General features: G+C 49.5%; 1 protein-coding gene across 1 annotated transcript; it reads left to right on the forward strand.

The window, feature by feature from the left end:
- The first annotated feature begins 3465 nt into the window (after positions 1-3465).
- On the forward strand, positions 3466-15454 carry S1pr3 (sphingosine-1-phosphate receptor 3). Its single transcript, XM_023704219.1, has 2 exons — positions 3466-3670; positions 12098-15454. Exon 2 carries the CDS (start codon positions 12231-12233, stop codon positions 13365-13367), a length of 1137 nt encoding a protein of 378 aa, XP_023559987.1. The 5' UTR covers positions 3466-3670; positions 12098-12230; the 3' UTR covers positions 13368-15454.
- The last annotated feature ends 2140 nt before the right edge of the window (positions 15455-17594 follow it).

Consider the following 17594-nt stretch of genomic DNA (forward strand, 5'->3'; position numbering starts at 1 on the left):
CGTTCCTGACAACATGTGTCACCCCAACACCTACCGGTTCTTCAGTTCTCCAACACCAAATGGATGTCCTGCCATTTGAGCCTATTCTGACACTAACCACCTAGAGTTAAGAAGGATTCCACAGATCAATGGTCAGCCCCACAAAACTGCCCCTGCAGGCAATGTTTGACACTTCTTCCCAGGCAGCTACTGACCCAGCCCTAAATCTACATCCTCCACCCTGGAACTTCACAGAACTTCAGAGGACTTTTACTTATTGAAATAATCTGGAACATCCCAGTGAAGAGGAACACAGGACAAGGTGTGGGAGAGAGGTGCAGGGCTCCCACAGTGCCCCAGGCAACTCTGCATGCTCACCCACCCACGGCCTTCCAAACTCAGAAGCAGGGGTTTTCCTGGGGTGTCACTGCACTGGCATGAGTGATGACATCAGTGGAGATTGGTCTCCCCGCTCTAAGAGGTGGAGTGGGGCTGAAAGTTCCAACTCTCTAGTCCCATGCTTTGTTTCTCGGACACCATCCTCTATTCTAAAGCTAATGGGGCCCAGCCCCACGTCATCTCAGCCCACTGGAAAGCAAACCCCAGAACTTCAGGAGCCCAGCTCTGGAACCCCAAAGGCCAATTATTCATTGCTTATAAGACTTCGTGATCCTAGTGTGAATCTTCCTGAAACAATTCCACCCTCTGCAGCACATACACCACATGCACACACACACACACACACACACACACACACACACACCCCTACAATGCACTCCACATATATACATCATACACCACACACCGCATATCACACACATCACACAATAATACCACACATACATATCACATACATATATGTCACATTCCACATATAGCATACACATACCACACACAAACACACACATTTATGTCACATGCCATATACACATTGCATATATGACACAAACACACATTACAAATACCACACATATACCATTTGCACAAACACATGCATTCGCTAGTTGTATTTCTGAATATTAGAAATATCCTTCTAATATATAAAACGTGAAAAGAACAATTCCTAGACTTCCTGTAGCCCCTGACGAACTTGAGACAGGAGACAGAGTAGGCGTGTGATGTAGGAACAAGGTAATATGGTCTCTCAGCCTTGATACCCATCTCTGTCATCAATGACATTCTTCCTTGAAGGATTCTGACAATGAGTCAGAGGCTTCCTTTGGGTCCAGACAAGGTCATTGCAAAAAAGCCAAGTTGAATTCTACAAAGCTACATCTAGATCACTATTTTAAAGCTATGTCTCTCAAGTCCTATATAGAGAAGCCAGAAGAGAGGAAGTGGCTTGGGGTTGTTTGTTGAATTGCAGATGAGCCGCAAGACCCAGATCCCCAACTCTTTCCCTGGGGCCCTCATATCATTAGTCAGAGTCCTACAGAGAAACAGAACCAAAGAGCTACATATTCTCACACATGCACATGTGCACATGCACACACACACACACACACACACACACACACACACACAGACATTTGGCTTATTCCCTTCAAAAAAGGTCTACCCAAGCCTTCAATTGATCAAATGAGGTCCACACACACTGCAAAGGACCAGGAGCTTCACTCAGTCTATAGATTCAAATGTTTACCTCATCCAAAAGTGGTCACACAGACCTCTTTAGTAGACTGCTTGTCCAAAGCTCTGGTCAAGCAGACAATTGGTCAAGCCAGATGACAAAAATCTGCCATCACATCCACCGGCTTCCATGGAAAAAGGAAGGCTTTCTCCCTTTCTAGTTGGCACAGGGTGACTGATTACTAGCTCACCTGTACTTTCACCTGCTGATGCACCCTGCCTTAGTTCTATACCATGGGCTGCAGAAGGTGGAGTCAGCAATTCCTGTTCCTCCTGTGCTCCTGATTGCTGCATTACATTGCTTTTCCTCGGGAATCAGGGATGAAGAAGGGGAGATGTTATTCAACAGGATTGTAGGGAGAGCCAATTCTCCCCAGAGAAGGGGCAAGGGAAGTCTGTCTCTTCAGGCTTTAGAAGGCCTCAGAGCACCCAGCTGTCTTAGACACAGGAAAGCAGACACTGCTGGGAGCACCTGCCCAGTGGCAAGCCTGTGTGTGGTCAGAGCTTCTGTGGCAGGAATTTTTGAGGGAAAGAAACTTCACCAAAAGAGGGGTCACCCTCAAGGCACACCTTGTGATGCCACAGGCCAGATTCCTGTGTCTCAGGGAAAACTTCAGGACAAGTAAAGAGCCTCAGTATTTCCCAAGGCAGTTTGTAGGCAAAATAGTTTGTGGGCACGAGTAAGAGTCACAGTCCCCATGTCCTAGTAGGTCACAGTTTTTCTCTGAGAATGGAGCTGAGAGTGCCAGCCAAAACAGACATCCTCCCGAACCCCAGCAGTGCTCGTGCTAAGGGAGCAGCAGCTACCTGGACAGACTTGATGAGCCAACTGACTGTGTGGACAAAGTGTGGACACTGGCCAGGAGCTGGAGTGTCACCCTGGCCATGGGATGTGGACATGCAGCCCAGTCCCTGATGTACTGTCCTTCACTTGGTGCTCTAGGAGTACTACATCCTGCTCACAGTTTGGGACAGGAGTATGTTCTGGGAGCTGTGCCCAAGCCACTGAGCCAAGCCACTGGAGACTGAAGGCTAGGCTAACTGGGCTGGGGAATGTGGAGAGTTATCCCCAGCTCAGGTGTCTACACTGCCACTGAGTCACTGGGGAAGGTGGACAGCCCTGCTGCTGCTCAGGGTAGGACTCATGCCTGAGGGCTTGCTTTTCTTACTAGCAAACCAAAGAAAGGGTGGAGGGTGGCAGAAGTGCACCAACTGCAAGCAGCATGGCAAGTGTGCCCCAAAACAACACCAGCTCCATCAAGGCAGGTGGGGCAGGGGATCCTGGGGGTGGAGAGAGCAGAAGGAACCCAGACTTGCTCACTAAGCCTCTCAGGGCCCCAGAAGGCTGTCAGGGACTTCTCAGACTGGCAGGCCTCAGGTTCTCCTTCCTTTCTCCTCCCCCTTTTTGTTTCCTGTGGTCCCTTCATTCACAAAACTGCCAAGACTGTTTCCCCGTGTTCAGGCAGTCAAGACCCGCGCTTTTCTTTCTCATTGACATCCTGGCAGTTCCCTTCCTGGGATTCCCCTGTTGCAGACTTCGCATAAGCGGACCACGACCTACACCAGAGGGCGAATCCTGAGCAGAGTATGAACTTGGTTGCGCTCAGGTGGCGCAGGAGCCGAGCCAGGGGGAATGGGCGGAACGATGCGTGGACCCTGGGCGGAGAGAGGACCCGGAGGTGAGAGGGGCTACGAGCAGCCCCGAGGCGGGGCGCGGTGATGGGCAGGGCGATGGGCGGGCTCGGGCGATGGGGCACCGGCGGTAGGCGTGGCTATGGGCTGGAATGAGGGCGTGGTCATGGTATTGGGGCGGGAACACGAGGTTCGGGAGGGCCATCTCGGGGCCCCGCCCCGGCAGGCCACAGCAAAAGTTTGCGCTTTGACTTGGCTGGGACAGAGGCTGAACAAGCCGGTTGAGGAACACGCGACCAGGACTAGTGCTTGCGACGGCCCAGCCAAGCCAGAAGGAAACCCAAGCCACAGCAGCTCCCCGAGCACGGGACTGGTCTGAGCGGGGGCGGCCCTCAAGATGCTAGCGTCCTGGTGTTCTCTGCAGACCGAGGTGAGCGACGGGGCTGCGGCTGGGTGCCCCGACCCCGGGCTGGGGCTGGGGCCGTGGGACCTACGTTTAGGATCCCCGGCGCGCTGCCCTCATCAGCACCGCCCCTCACTGTGAGAACCAAGCCTCGAGGGGGTCCAGGGGCGCCGCTCCCTTTCAGCTGCTGTTGGGAAGTTAGAAATTAGGCGTGTGGAAAGCCATGAATGAACGGAGGTGGCTCTTCGTGGAGCAGCACCGCCAGAAAGAGCCATCTCCGTCAGTCGTCTTCCGTGGACAGTTAGAAAGTTAGAGGCCCTCCGGGAATGAGGGCCGGGGGCCTGCGGCGCTGCGAGGAGGAGCTTGTGGTCCTGCGGGTGGAAAAATCATCCTTTTAGGTTACACTAGCTGCAAAATTACAATTTTACTAACATGTCTCCAATAAGGCAATCAGAACTGTCAGGATGGGAACCGAAAAACAAATGTCCCCACAGTGCAGTAAGTAAGATTCTTATGGAAAACTGGGTGCTCATAACTGAGATAGTGCCTAGGAGAGTTCTTGCACCCCGTAAGGGCCCCAGCTGCACATAGTGTCTGTCTGTCTCTCTTTCTAGCTTCCTCCCAATGGCTCTTTCTTTATGGGGTTCTATATTTAGGTGTAAGAAAGAGATGTCTCATTGGATTTTTCAAAGAGACACACTTTGTTCAGAACATTGCACTAAGGGCCAGGGAGATAGCTCAATAGAATAAGAGCTTGCCTGGCAAGCACAAGGGCCTGAGTTCAATCCCCGGTTCCGGAAAAAAAAAAAAAAAAAGAACATTGTACTAAAGAGAATAATGATGGGGACAGAGAGCTCTCCTGCTATGTGCCTGGATCCCATCCTATAGCCAGAGCTGTGAGACTTCCCAATTGTGTCTAAGATCTGGACATTAGAGTCTCAGATGTTGCATAAAGTCACATATGCATAAATTATCTTTTTGATATTCTTTTCTTCATAGATGACAATCTTGCAGGCAAAATTAAGAAAACTACTTCTAAGAGAGTACAGGGGAGGAGGGTTATGTTCTACAGCTAAATGAATAGTGAGAATTGCTGTGGCATGGGCTGATTTTGTGTAGGTGGTGGTGTTGGGTGGACGTGTGGTGCTGAGAATCACAGAAGTGCCCAAACCTGTACAGTTTCTTAAATGATGCAGAATTCAATGTTCGGATGCATAATTTTGTTGTCATAGAAGACTCCCACATTTTTTTTTTCAATCAGCAAACCAGCAAATATTCTCATGGGGGTCCTGGTCACTCCTAATCCCTGAGACCAGAGCTCTGACCTGCAAAGCCAGCCCTTAGGAGCCTGCCTTTAAGACGCAGAGGGACTGATGTCACCAGTTTCCATCCTGAAAGCCACTCTTCCCCCTTACATTTGTGAACTTTTTTTAAAGCACAGGAGTTCTCTAATTTTCTACCATATTTGGATAGTAGAGATTCCCATTTCCTGTAGAAGAAATTTAACATATTGTCCTGACCTGATTTCTCACAATCCAGGGGGTTTTCTCTTTCTTTTTTTCTCAGACATCAGAAAAATTAAACAGAAATTATGATATCAGAAAAATTAACCGGAAGTCATGGCGTTTATTTCCATGATTCTCTATGTTGCATGTATATATTTTTATTACAAAACTAGTGAGAATGTCAGCTTCTCATACTCTGGAGAAACTCAGGGTAACCTTGTGGTAGAACCCCTTTCTACTGCCAGAGCCTGGTGGCCACCCTTAACCAAGTTGTTTTGGTTAACAGGGAGGGGCTGTGGACTAGCCAAACCTCTGTCTTTACATCTAGCTTCACAATTCCTTTCTTATCAGTCCTGGAGCTAAATCTTATTCCTTTGCCCTGAATTTTCTGTTGGATGAATTTCATTAACAGATATCCCATATGCTTTTGGAGATATGACTTTTTTTTTAAAGCCAATATACTGAGTGGAATTCTACCAAGTTTCAGCTAATACTACATTTCAGTTATTGTTTTTATTACAGATGTTCATAAATATGAAGTCTCTCTTGTTCAATCTCCTACTCTCCCTCTTCCTTCCCTCTCTCACTTTCATTGTTTTTTGTTCTTTGCATTCTATTTTTTGAGGAATTGAAGCCATGTCAGCTCAATGAGAGAATGGGCCAACTAGGTCAAATCGGGGAAAAGACTCTTCAGCAGAGAGTGGGCACCCCTGGGTGGGCCTTTCTCTTTGGCTAGCTGTGCTGGCATAGGGAGCTCCAGGGAGAGTACCTTGTTCCTTACCCTGGGAGGTTCTGATCCATGTCTCTGGTTTCAGAGTTTCCCAAATCTCCAGGAAAAACCACCAGGATAGCATTTCAATATTTTGCTAGCACAGTAGCTAGAAGCAATTCAGCTGTAAAGCACATTGGAGAAGCTTTTATGACCTCCTCTTTAAGGGACAAGTGGCAAGGTGACAGTGTCCCATAGCAGCCATTCCTGCTGGGGTGCCCTGGAAGCAGACAACAGAGATATCCAGTCTGAGCAGGCCTTACACAAAGAACAAAGAGCCCCTCCCCTGGCCTCACTTTCACCCTGTGTAAATCCAGAAGGTGCAAGTCACTGAAGGGACTCCTGTGAACACTAGTCACCTTCTTGGGAAAGGCACTGCTGGTGTGCATCTGCTGATAGCTGTCTCTCAGAGCCAGTTTGCACACTCCAGCATTTCTTTTGTGGAAATCTTGGTAGTGTGCCAATCCCGTGCCCTTACTGAGAACAAGCAAGATAGAGAAAGATATACTGATGGGGAAGCGAAGTGGGCAGAACAAACTCTAACACCGTGTTCAGCTTCCTTCCAGTGGATACATCTGGAAGCCCAGCAAGCCATTCCCAGGGAAATGCTTGGAGATAGTGCCCGAGGACCCTGGGGCACAGCCTCCATGTCTGGGGTTCCCTGACCTGCACCCTAATTTGTCACAGCATTGAGTCTTGTTTGCTAAGTGCCCACAAAAGGGTCACCAACAAGCAGCCAAGCACATGCATGACCACACTCAAGAATAGCGGAGAGGATGTAGCCCCGTCCCTCATGTATCTGGAATGTGCGCTGTTTCATGCAGGGCTCTGTTCATGGGCTGAGATCAAAGCACCAGGAGCGCAGGGTTATGTGTGTAGCCCGCATTTCCCGTGAACTATCTCTGAAGGCAGGGTGAAGTCACCCAAGACAACCAGAACAAAGGAAAAGACTCATTAGCAAAGGAATTTTGCTGAAGCCTTAATATGAGCCGGCTCCTGACTTCCTTTCTAAGTTCTTGGGAGTGAAAAAAGAGAAAAGAAAATTGTTGCTTTCTAGGGAAGTTTGCTAATTGACAAATAGTTGGTGTTCTGATTCAGTCTGGAAGACAAAGAGGCACAGGAGGACATATCTTTTATAACTATGGCATCCTGTTTCTGACCAATTGAAAGATCTTACTATGCCTTCCTTTTATGTCAGGGGGAAAGCAGCTAGACCGTAGAAATATTTTTTTTTCTTTTCCTTTTTACAGTTTGTTTATTATTCAAGCCAGCGTGTGTGGGGAAAGTGAATCTTGAGTGTAGAAAGCACATCTGGAATCCATCTGCTCCCAACCCACCCCGTCCCAGGCCCTCTATCCCAGCGACAGTCCTTTGAGTGGGGGAAGGCAAGCATTCCCTCACATGCAGGGTCTGACCTGGAGTCATCTGCCATGGCATCCTCTTCTAGAGGATGGATGTCTTATTCCTTCTCGGCAGAATGAAAGCGTGATGGAGGTGGAATGCTCAAGGTAACAAGGCCGCAGGGCAGACTCTGAGGTCCTGGGGTCCTCAGGTAAGCTCAGGTGGTAGAGACAGTGATGCAGACAGAGAAATGCTTGAGTCCCTGGCCAAGCTGGGGAAAGGGGGGGAGGACCTGCCTGGGCTGTCAGCGGCTGCTTAGTGCAGGGCTGGCAACTGAGCGCACTGATGAACTTGCAAGGACTCTTGTTGGTTAGCAGATCATTGCAAAGGAGAAACAGCGTTGCTACCTTGGAGCACCTGAACATGGCTAGAACTAGTGTGCTCAGGGCCACCTTTCCCAGCATCAGGCTTTATGTACCAGGTGGAAATTAAGTAGTGGGTAAAACCTGAGTTTTCTACCATATTGAGCTGCCTTAACCACCCCTCAGCCCCAGTACCCCATCCTCAGGATGCTCAGGACTTCTGAGTCATGGTTAAAACCCACCTTAGATACCAGCAAAACCTTCAGAAATCGGGACAGTGTGCACAGCATGGGCATATTCACCAAGAGAACCCTCTCAACCAGTCCTCGTGGGGGCTGCATCTGAGTGATGTGGGGCCATAGAAGACAAGAATGAACTGAGGGCTGAGTGCCTGTCCACACAATGGATAATGGTTTGCCTGTGTCCATTTGAGTCCACAGGCCTGTCTTGCACACACATCCTGATGACAGAAGTGCACCAGGCACATTATGTCCAAACTTGGGGCCTGTAGCCCTGGGTGGCGTGTGGAGGTGGGGCTCCTTCTGGCTCTGGTCTGGGTACTAGCTTCATGGGTATTGGATATTCTGGGTGTGTATCTGGTGACTCAGGAGCCCAGGGCCCACAGCACCCAATGCTCTTGCAATGACCCAGCAGTGGCAAAGTGAGCAAGGCTACTGGAGATGGAGTGTTCTTCCTGCAAACTCGAGGTCTGTGACTAGCTCCTCGGAGAGCAGAGGAGAGAACTTGGCCGGGACATGATCTCGATCATGCCCAATAATGTAGATGTATCCAAAATCAATCTGGCCTTCAGCCCAGCACTTAATTCTCAGGAAGGAGCCAGCTTTATAATTCAGAGAAAATAAGCTTTTAGGGTCTAGAGAGAGGTAGATATCTTCCAGTTATGGAAATGCAGAGAATCATAGTTAACACCACATATTCTGCAAAACCATGCTCTGTGAGAGATGATGTTAGATAGAGGGAAATGGTCAGTCAGGCATTCATGGGAAAGTGTGTTTACCTTCAAGAGCAATGGCCTTAGGCTAGGGAGATAGCGCAGCGGCATAAGCACCTGCCTGGCAAGCACAAGGTCCTGAGTTTGATCCCTGGTACTGCAAAAAAAAAGAAAAAAAGAAAAAGAACCACGGTCTTGATGAGTCTCTGGAGCATCTTTCACATTTTTACTGTAGCTAATCACTCATCGTTCGCTTGTTTTTCTTATGCTCTGTTCAGTCTTATAAAAAGAGGGAAAACGTCAGGTGTGAGTCTGCAGAGCCTCATATCTAGTGGCCTTCTGCTCTTCCTCTGAGAGCAGCTTTGGATCTTGCCCCTTAAAAAGATTCATTCCCGCCTACCTACACTGTGTGGCAAGATCCAAGGTATGCAGGACATTCAGGAGAGGCCCATGGTATGGAAACTAGGGTGTGGAGTTACTGTGAGGGGAGGGAGGCACAGGAGACAAGCTCAGAGGGTCCAAGGGCAGTCTAGATTATAGACCTGTACCCATACCACCAAAAAGGCATGGAGTGTGGAGAGATATCAAGCCCTCTCTTCCACTGGGAGATGGGGCTTCATGCACTGGCACTGGGACCTGTCTGTCCACACTGATGAGTTGTGACACAGAAGTCCCTGTGGTGGGATGCATGGCCAGCCTTAGTAGAGCATATCATAGGTGGGGCAGCTGGGGCCATAAGAGGAAGAAAGTTGTTCCCACTGCTGTGAATCTGGCAGGCCCATTCATCAGCATGGTGACGGTTCCAGGGAAGGTAAGAAAGCTGCTGCAGGGGACGTGAAGAACACCCATAGGACACAGCATTGGACACTGGTCACTGATGACAGCCTTCCTTGCCTCAGCTCAGACACATCCACATGGGGCCAAATCAGGATGGAAACAGAGCAGAGCGAAGGCATGGACACAGCAACTCTCCAGTCACTGCCCACAAAGTAAAAACAGAATCACAGCTGGACAACCAGGGTCCAAGCATCTGCCAGGTACCACGAGTGTGCAGGGTGCTGGGCAAATAGTGTGCACTGCAGTGCATCAGTGGGAGGCTAAGATGAGGGTCTCCGGGCAGAGCATCCATGTGTGAATGGGTTCATAGTCCTGGTGCAGGGAATTTCTGCTGCTTGTTATGATTTCTACTCTTCCAAACTAGCTGGCAGCCAGATAAGCAGCTCCAGGGGAGGCACCCAGGACTGCAGGACAGGTGGAGTGTGACCTAGGCTTGAAGGCAGGCAGGCTTCAGCAAAAGAAGGGAAGCGAAGAGGGAGCTGCTCACCTACTGTCCTGTTTGCCCCCAAGGGAGCCTACCCAGGCCTCGCCAGGTGAGGAGCTGCGCTAGGTGAGGCAGGGCTCGCATGTGTGGGCGGGCTCATGAGTGACATGGGTCGTTACCTAGGCCATCACGCCAGCCTCACCTCCTGGGGCAACTTTCTGCTCCGAAACTAGAAGAGGGCCCAGGTCAATCTGGAAAGGTCAGTCAGGCATTCCAGAACTCTGGAGGTTGATGCAGGAGGAATTTTGCAAGTTTGAGACCAGCCTGGGCTACAAAGTGAGCTCAAGACCAGCCTACACTGCATAACTGCATAGCTTGACCCTGTCTCAAAAAGACCAAAAAATAAATAAATAAATAAAAATAAAAAGAAAGAAAGGTTCTTGACAGCATGTGACACTCAAATGACCTTGAGGATCCCAGACAGCTCTCATGAAGGGTGCAAGCGGGGGCCAGGGTAGTTCCAGGCAGAACGCAGATGTCAGTGCCAACAGCAGCCAGGGCTTCTGGAACAACTGACCTTTCCAGGCTCCAGGGTACTGGACGAAAGCTCTTCAAAGAAGCCACAAACTGTCACCTCCCTATCTTCAAAAGAGTCCAAGTGACTGTGGAAGGAAGGGCTTGGATGACATCTGCTGTCCTAGAGGATCACGGGGCTTGGAAACCAGGGAGGCACAGTGTCCTCTGGGGAGGGTCTGGGGCCCTTGCTGGGACTGGGCTCCCACGTGGGCTTCTCTCAGATGCTGCGGAGCCCTAAGTGTAGAGTGCTGTGGTGCCGCAGGGTGGCCGCTGTGTCTCTGACCTAGTTTACAGCAGTGGCTTAACACGGTAAAAATATCTTCAGTACAAGCACAGGGTGAGCCACCGTAAGTTAACCTCATTTGATCTTCATCAGATATTTAAATTCTCAAACAACTGCAAAATACACGATCCCATTCACATATAGAGGTTAAAAATTTGACTTCCTAAAAGTACACAGGATAGAACTGTGGTTACTAAAGGGTGGGAAGGTGTGAAGGCAAGGAGCAACGCTGGGTAGCAGGTACAAAGTTGTTGCAGTTAAATAGAAGAAGCTCGAAGCTTCCCGACACAAAGAAATGATAAGGAAATGCAAAGCCTAATTACCCTGATTTGATTATCCCACATTGTAGACATGCATCAGGCTAGCACTCTGTAACCGCATCCATAGGTGCAATTATATATCAGTTGCAAACTAAAAAATGAGGTGTGTGCAAAACTGAAAACAGTTTCTGCCTTGGGAGTGGAGTCTGCAGCATCATCAGACTCACAGGAGGCCAGTCGGGATTACCAGCGGTTCAGCAGGACCCACGCTGGAGTCCAGGGGAGGAAGATTTCAAGTTCGGAGCCCGCGGAGGACCTGGCGCCTGGCGCCACTGCCTTCCTGTCTCCCTGGGCTTGCACTTGTGTTGTTCTTCCGGCTCACATGCGAGGTGTAATTATGTGTAAGATCTGGGCCTCTCCAGCAGTGCTAGGAACAGAACTCAGTGCTGTACCCCAGCTGCACCTCAGCCCGGGCCTCTGCGTTATAAGCCGTGCTCAGAATCTGTGTGACTTTCCTCGCAGGTCTTCCCCCTTCTCCAACTTCGGGAGCAGCTGCTTCCTTCTTGCAGATTTTGACCCCTTCCTCGCTGCGCTCTGAGCTGCACTGCACACTGGAGCGCTGCGCGGCTGCACTTAGCTGTCACTGCTCTTCTTGTTGGCCCATGTCCGCCTGGGGAAGCCACCTAGCAAGTGTGGGCACTTCCCGCGATGTGACTCCCCATGCAGCGGAGAGGTCTCCCAAGTCCAGGAGGTATCGCTCCTGATTCTGTTCTGGCTGTTCGCTCCTTCTCCTGAGAAAAGCACGCTTTTCTCTGGGAACTTGGGGTAACAAATTACCAGCTCCTGTGCAGTAGATGAGGACTCACTGGCTGCCAGTTCCTGGAGATTTCCAAGTGGAGGCTTGATCTGGGTCTGTGTGCCTTGCTTACATGATTGCATGATTCATGCGTTTAGTTTCTGTCCCTTGGGAATAAACTCCTGACTCCGAATAGCTTACCCCGCTCTCCACTGCTGGTAAACGTGGCCTGTGCTTAAAGAACCCTCTGCAGCCCTGACCTCTCTGGCTGTCCAGATTCCTCCGTGCTGCGATGGCTCTGTGGCCAACCCCTTAACTCATGGTCGCCCTCTGCCACTTTTCGTTACAGGAGCCCGCTCCCAGCCCCCTGCTGGAGTCTCGCCCGCACCTTTCCGGAGCCACAGCGGCAGTCTCGCGGCGGCCTTGACATGAGCGTTCCCCGGGCGCCCTCTAGTGGCTTGTGCGGCTAACTGTCGGCGTCGATGGCAGCCACGATCCCGCCCCTCTCACTCACGCAGCCAGCCTCGGCCAATGAGACGCTGCGGAAACATTACAGCTTCGTGGGGAAGCTGGAAGACAGGCTGAAGGACCCCTCCGAGGGCAACACGCTCACCACCGCCCTCTTCCTGGTGCTCTGCAGCTTCATCGTCTTGGAGAACCTGATGGTTCTGATCGCCATCTGGAAGAACAATAAATTTCACAATCGCATGTACTTTTTCATCGGCAACCTGGCCCTGTGCGACCTGCTGGCGGGGGTACTGTACAAGGTCAACATTCTGATGTCAGGTCAGAAGACGTTCAGCCTGTCACTGACCGTCTGGTTCGTCAGGGAGGGCAGTATGTTTGTGGCTCTAGGCGCATCCACCTGCAGCTTGCTGGCCATTGCCATCGAGCGCCACCTGACCATGATCAAGATGAGGCCCTATGATGCCAACAAGAAGCACCGGGTCTTCCTTCTGATTGGCATGTGCTGGCTCATCGCCTTCTCGCTGGGTGCCTTGCCCATCCTGGGCTGGAACTGCCTGCAGAACCTGCCTGACTGCTCCACCATCCTTCCCCTGTACTCCAAGAAGTACATCGCCTTCTGCATCAGCATCTTCATAGCCATCCTGGTGACCATTGTGATCCTGTACGCACGCATCTACTTCCTGGTGAAGTCCAGCAGCCGCAAGGTGGCCAACCACAACTCCGAGCGGTCCATGGCCCTGCTTCGTACAGTGGTGATCGTGGTGAGTGTGTTCATCGCCTGCTGGTCTCCACTTTTCATCCTCTTCCTCATCGATGTGGCCTGCAGGGTCAAGGAATGCTCTGTCCTTTTTCAGGACAGGTGGTTCATCATGCTGGCTGTCCTCAACTCTGCCATGAACCCTGTCATCTACACACTGGCCAGCAAGGAGATGCGGCGCGCCTTCTTCCGTCTGGTCTGCAACTGCCTGGTCAAGAGCAAGGGGTCTCACGCTTCACCCATGAAGCCTGCTCTAGACCCAAGCAGGAGCAAATCTAGCAGCAGCAACAGCAGTCACTCTCCAAAGATCAAGGAAGACTTGCCTGCTATGCCCACCTCCTCTTGCATCATGGACAGAAACAGAATCCTTCAGAATGGCGTGCTCGGCCAGTGAACCCTCCTGCGGCCGGCCCTGCACCCATGCTCTATTTATTGCATGCATGTCTCGATTCCGTGTGGGCCCTCTAGGAGCTGTGACTTGGGAGCTCTATTTGACATTGCCTGACATCCCGGTTGGTGTGGATGTCTCCGGAAGAGACGTCCTGAGAAACTGTCAACCCATTTCAGTGGAGACACTGTGCCTTGTCCATTTTCACAGTGCTCTGAACGCACTAAGCTGCTTACATCATCCGCTGCCTTCCTTTGGATCCTGACAACCACTTCCTGTGGCTCGCAGAGGGGAAGGTCACAGGCCACACAGTGCACAGTGTGCCTCTCAGTAGGCCTCTGGGTGATGTTTTGATGCCTTCACACTACACTGATTGTGCATAGGAATTGTATATTCATTAGTTTCCCTGTCTGTGTCGCATGGAATTTGTGTTCCATGGATTTGCTGCATGGTGCCTACAGTCTCAGCACCCTGTGCAGTTATGTAACTGTCCTGTAAATGTGTTCAAACTACAGCACCACATCTGAGGACATGCACCCCGAGCGCCTCAGACTGGTAGGAGGTCTTCTGGGAAGCACAGTCATAAAGCCCAGCTGTGTGGTCTGACCCAGCTGGCCCTGTGCTCCTCTTCTCCTCCTGTTCTTCTCATCATTGTACGCTTATCCAGAAGCCAAACAGTGTGATTATGAAAGCCAGCCTAGCTCTCCTAGCACCGGTGTGTCCTCCCACCAACCACCAAAAGCCTGCAAATGTGTGAGGAGGGCTCACCTTGGGAGTCATAATCTGCTTAATGCAGCTGAGTTTCCACCACAACAAGAGGTTTACAAGACAGCACTTTTGATTCTTTATCCAGTTCAGTTCTTACCAGAAAAGCACAGAATCAGGAATTGCTCATACTTCACCACCCATGGCTGAGGCCATCAGCAAAGTCTCAGGATCCTGACAGTAGACATTGATCATGATTGTGACTGTTGATGGGAGCAGCAGAACTGAGGTCAGAGACTGTGACTGGCAGTTTTATGGGCTCCTCCGAGAGCCGTGCACTGACAGTACCCACGCAGCACTGTGAGCTTACTTTCCAACATAAGCTGACTCTGTCTCGCTCTGTTGATCCTACAAAGGCAGCACTCAGAAGATGTCTCTGTCCTGCTGTCCCCAAGGGTTCCATGCACAGCACACACAGACGTGGAGCTAGCATGCACACCACTGCTGTGCTGAGTTCTTTGTAAAAACAACAGAAACAGCCTTCAGAAGGGTGAACCTCGCAACAGAGCTCCCTCAAGTGCTTAGGTTCGGTGAGAATTGATTCCTCAATGTATCCAATGTAAGCTGCTGTTGCTGAGGGGTGTTTTCGTGAGTCCCTGGTGACCTCGGCATACTGACCAAAGACTTTCCTCATCTTCGTTCCTGATGAGATAGAGCCTATTGGTAAGGAGATGCTCCTGAATGGCATGTGTTGTTGCATTCTGTACATCCCTGAAAAGTGGTGCATTTTCTCAGCGAATGGCATGAGAGGAGTCAAGAAATTTCTAGGAAAGAAAAAACCACATGTGTGGAGGGAAGCCACATGTATTTTTCACCTAGGAAATGAAGTGTTTTTTAAAAGTCCATCTATCATAGTTTGAGTTGCTTTGGAAGCCTCAGCTCTCTGCCACTAATACTGATTACACCTTGTTCTACTGCCTTGACTTCACCAATGCCTTTGTGTTGGTGTCCACTCTGATCCTTCTAGAAACTACTACCACTTCTCCTGCTGGGAGGGGCCATGTGTGGCATGTTGATAAAGCCTCCTGGAGATAACACAAAGTTTTTAAGCAAAGTGAACTAAAAATACATGAAGAAAGTAATTGTGATCACTGATACAGGTCTGACACCATTTGCAGGCACATACCTGCCCAGCCAGCTGGAGGTCATTTAGGAGTGAGGCAGTCCCAGCTCTCGCAATGTGGGTTTGAGTCCGGTGATCATATATGCCACAGAGAATCTATGAGTTTGATCTCACTGCATTTAGTAGCCTTTACTCTTTCCAATGTGTTTGTTAAAAAAATCCCATTGTATGTTTGTTTAAAAAAAAATAAAACCAAAAGCCGTTATGTAAACCAGTTTCTGAGAATCTCTAGGGTGGGATGAGGTTGCTTCATTGTGTTTTCCGGGAGCCAGCCCTTGGCAAACTCACCTCTCAGCCAGCATAAACCACATTTGGAACCCAAATCCCTCTTTCAAAACCTTATACTTCCCACTGTGCGGTAGTATTTTAGTGACACTTCGGTCATTGGTGCTATTCCCATCAATTTCCTCAGATTCTTATTTTCTAGGATGGGTAAGAGCTCCACTGATTGGGGGGAAACTGAGAAAGTACAGCTTCAGGGGATGGGGTGTTTGCTCCTGCTTCACCTGCTGCTATTTATGCAGAGAAACCGTCAGAACCAGCTTTCTGCATAAGCTTTTTCCTGAGAAATGACACATCTTAGCTTCTTGTGTTTGACATAAATGTGTTGGTGGTGCCCTAGTATCACCAGAACTGCAGCTCTCCCTCTCCTCTCTCCAGCTTCATTTGGCCAATGAGGTGTTAGATCGTCCCTAACATGAGACCCTATGGGCTGGGGAGATGGCTCAGTGGAATAAGCACTTCCCTGGCAAGTACAAGGGCCTGAGTTCAATCCCCAGTAAGGCTGCCTTCATCTCACACCACTTTTCATTCTTCTGGAAACTAAAAATACCATTTCCTAGAGCAAAGTTTGAAACTGCCCTGCTTCCTTTTGTGAGGCAGTAGGAGACCCATCCTCAAATGAAAGAGACTTTCCACAGTAGCCTTTATTTTCAGCAGACTTACATGTATAGCCATTGAAACAATGAACCGTTTAAAACATGGTCATTCCTCTCAACTCTTAAGCCAGAGTTATTCTGTGCTGGTACAGAGCCTTTCACAGAGCTGTAACAAGGTGCATTTTATAGAAAATGTCTAATTACACTGCCAGGTCCATGCTTGTAAATTGTATCTACAGTGCAAAGCCTCAACACCCAAATGTCTTGAGTACCTAAGTCAAACATCCAAAGAGGTTGCTATGGAATCAGAAATGCACATACCACTATTCTGATGATAAAGGCACATTGTCCCATAACCAGTCTTCATGAGAAGTACAGCATTACCTAAATTATGTGTGTCATCTTGCACCCGTGGGTCAGAGTGACGACCCCGGAGGGTGCTGTGCCACCTTCCCCCGGCAGTCCCTGTGGCACAGGAGGCCCTGGGCGCCCGGTGAAGGGCTTGTAAGTGAAACCACATCATTTCCTGAAGGAGGGAAATGGATTCGCTGAAGGTGAGGAGGGAATTTAAGCCAAGTATGTTGACCTGTTATGTTGTCTGATCTCCAAAATGTTGGGCAAAAGACTTGGGATTTATCATTCCCCGTAGAACAAACATCAAAAACCTTGGGGTGAGTTTTGTATTTCCACTCCTCAGGGGTGTCCAGGAAGCCAGATCCACTCCAGTGTCAAGGTGGGAAGGGTTGCTGGTCCTACACGCAGACACAGACCGTTACAAGAATTCATTTCATTTCACAAAAGTTAATGGAACAAAGCAAAATTTTCAAATAATACTCATTTACCAAGAAGTATAATTTGCCATCCAAATGCATTTTAAAAATAAATACCTTATTATTACACATGAAATTTACATGGAGTTATCTCCTCATCCGGGGATTTCAAAACCAGAGGTTTAATTTTGAATACAAAGAAACATTCACATACTTAATTTCACAATATTCTAGAACACATTGCATTCAAGTCAGGGGAGCAGAGAACATTCCACTTGCCACTTGCACGTAACTGCTGCTACAAAGAAAGAGTGTTGAAACTTGAATTTGTCCCTTCCTTTCTGCTTTGTTAACTGTTGCTTGATTTCAGTGGTTAGGAACTTTGGTCAAGGTGAAAAGGTCTACTTGGGCCTTCCCACAGCAGCCTGGAGCAGCAGGGCCACGCCCCAGTGCACATCTCCACAGCTACAGTAGCTCAAAGTGAGACGACAAAAATCTCAAATACTTAAAACTGCATGATTTTTATTTCTTATGCTTTTTTCCTGCAAAACTGTTTCTTCCAGCCCTGGGGAAGGAGTCTGTGCACTTTAGGTATTTGGAACTCACTTGCTCAGGGCATCTGAACTGGCAGGTAGGAAGACAAAGAGGACTCGCCCGTAGCAGATAAGCCCTGAGCCTTCCGTGCCCTCTTCTGCCC

This window comes from Octodon degus, unplaced genomic scaffold (genome assembly GCF_000260255.1).
Source record: "Octodon degus isolate 3935 unplaced genomic scaffold, OctDeg1.0 scaffold00192, whole genome shotgun sequence".
Classification (NCBI taxonomy): Eukaryota; Metazoa; Chordata; class Mammalia; order Rodentia; family Octodontidae; genus Octodon; species Octodon degus.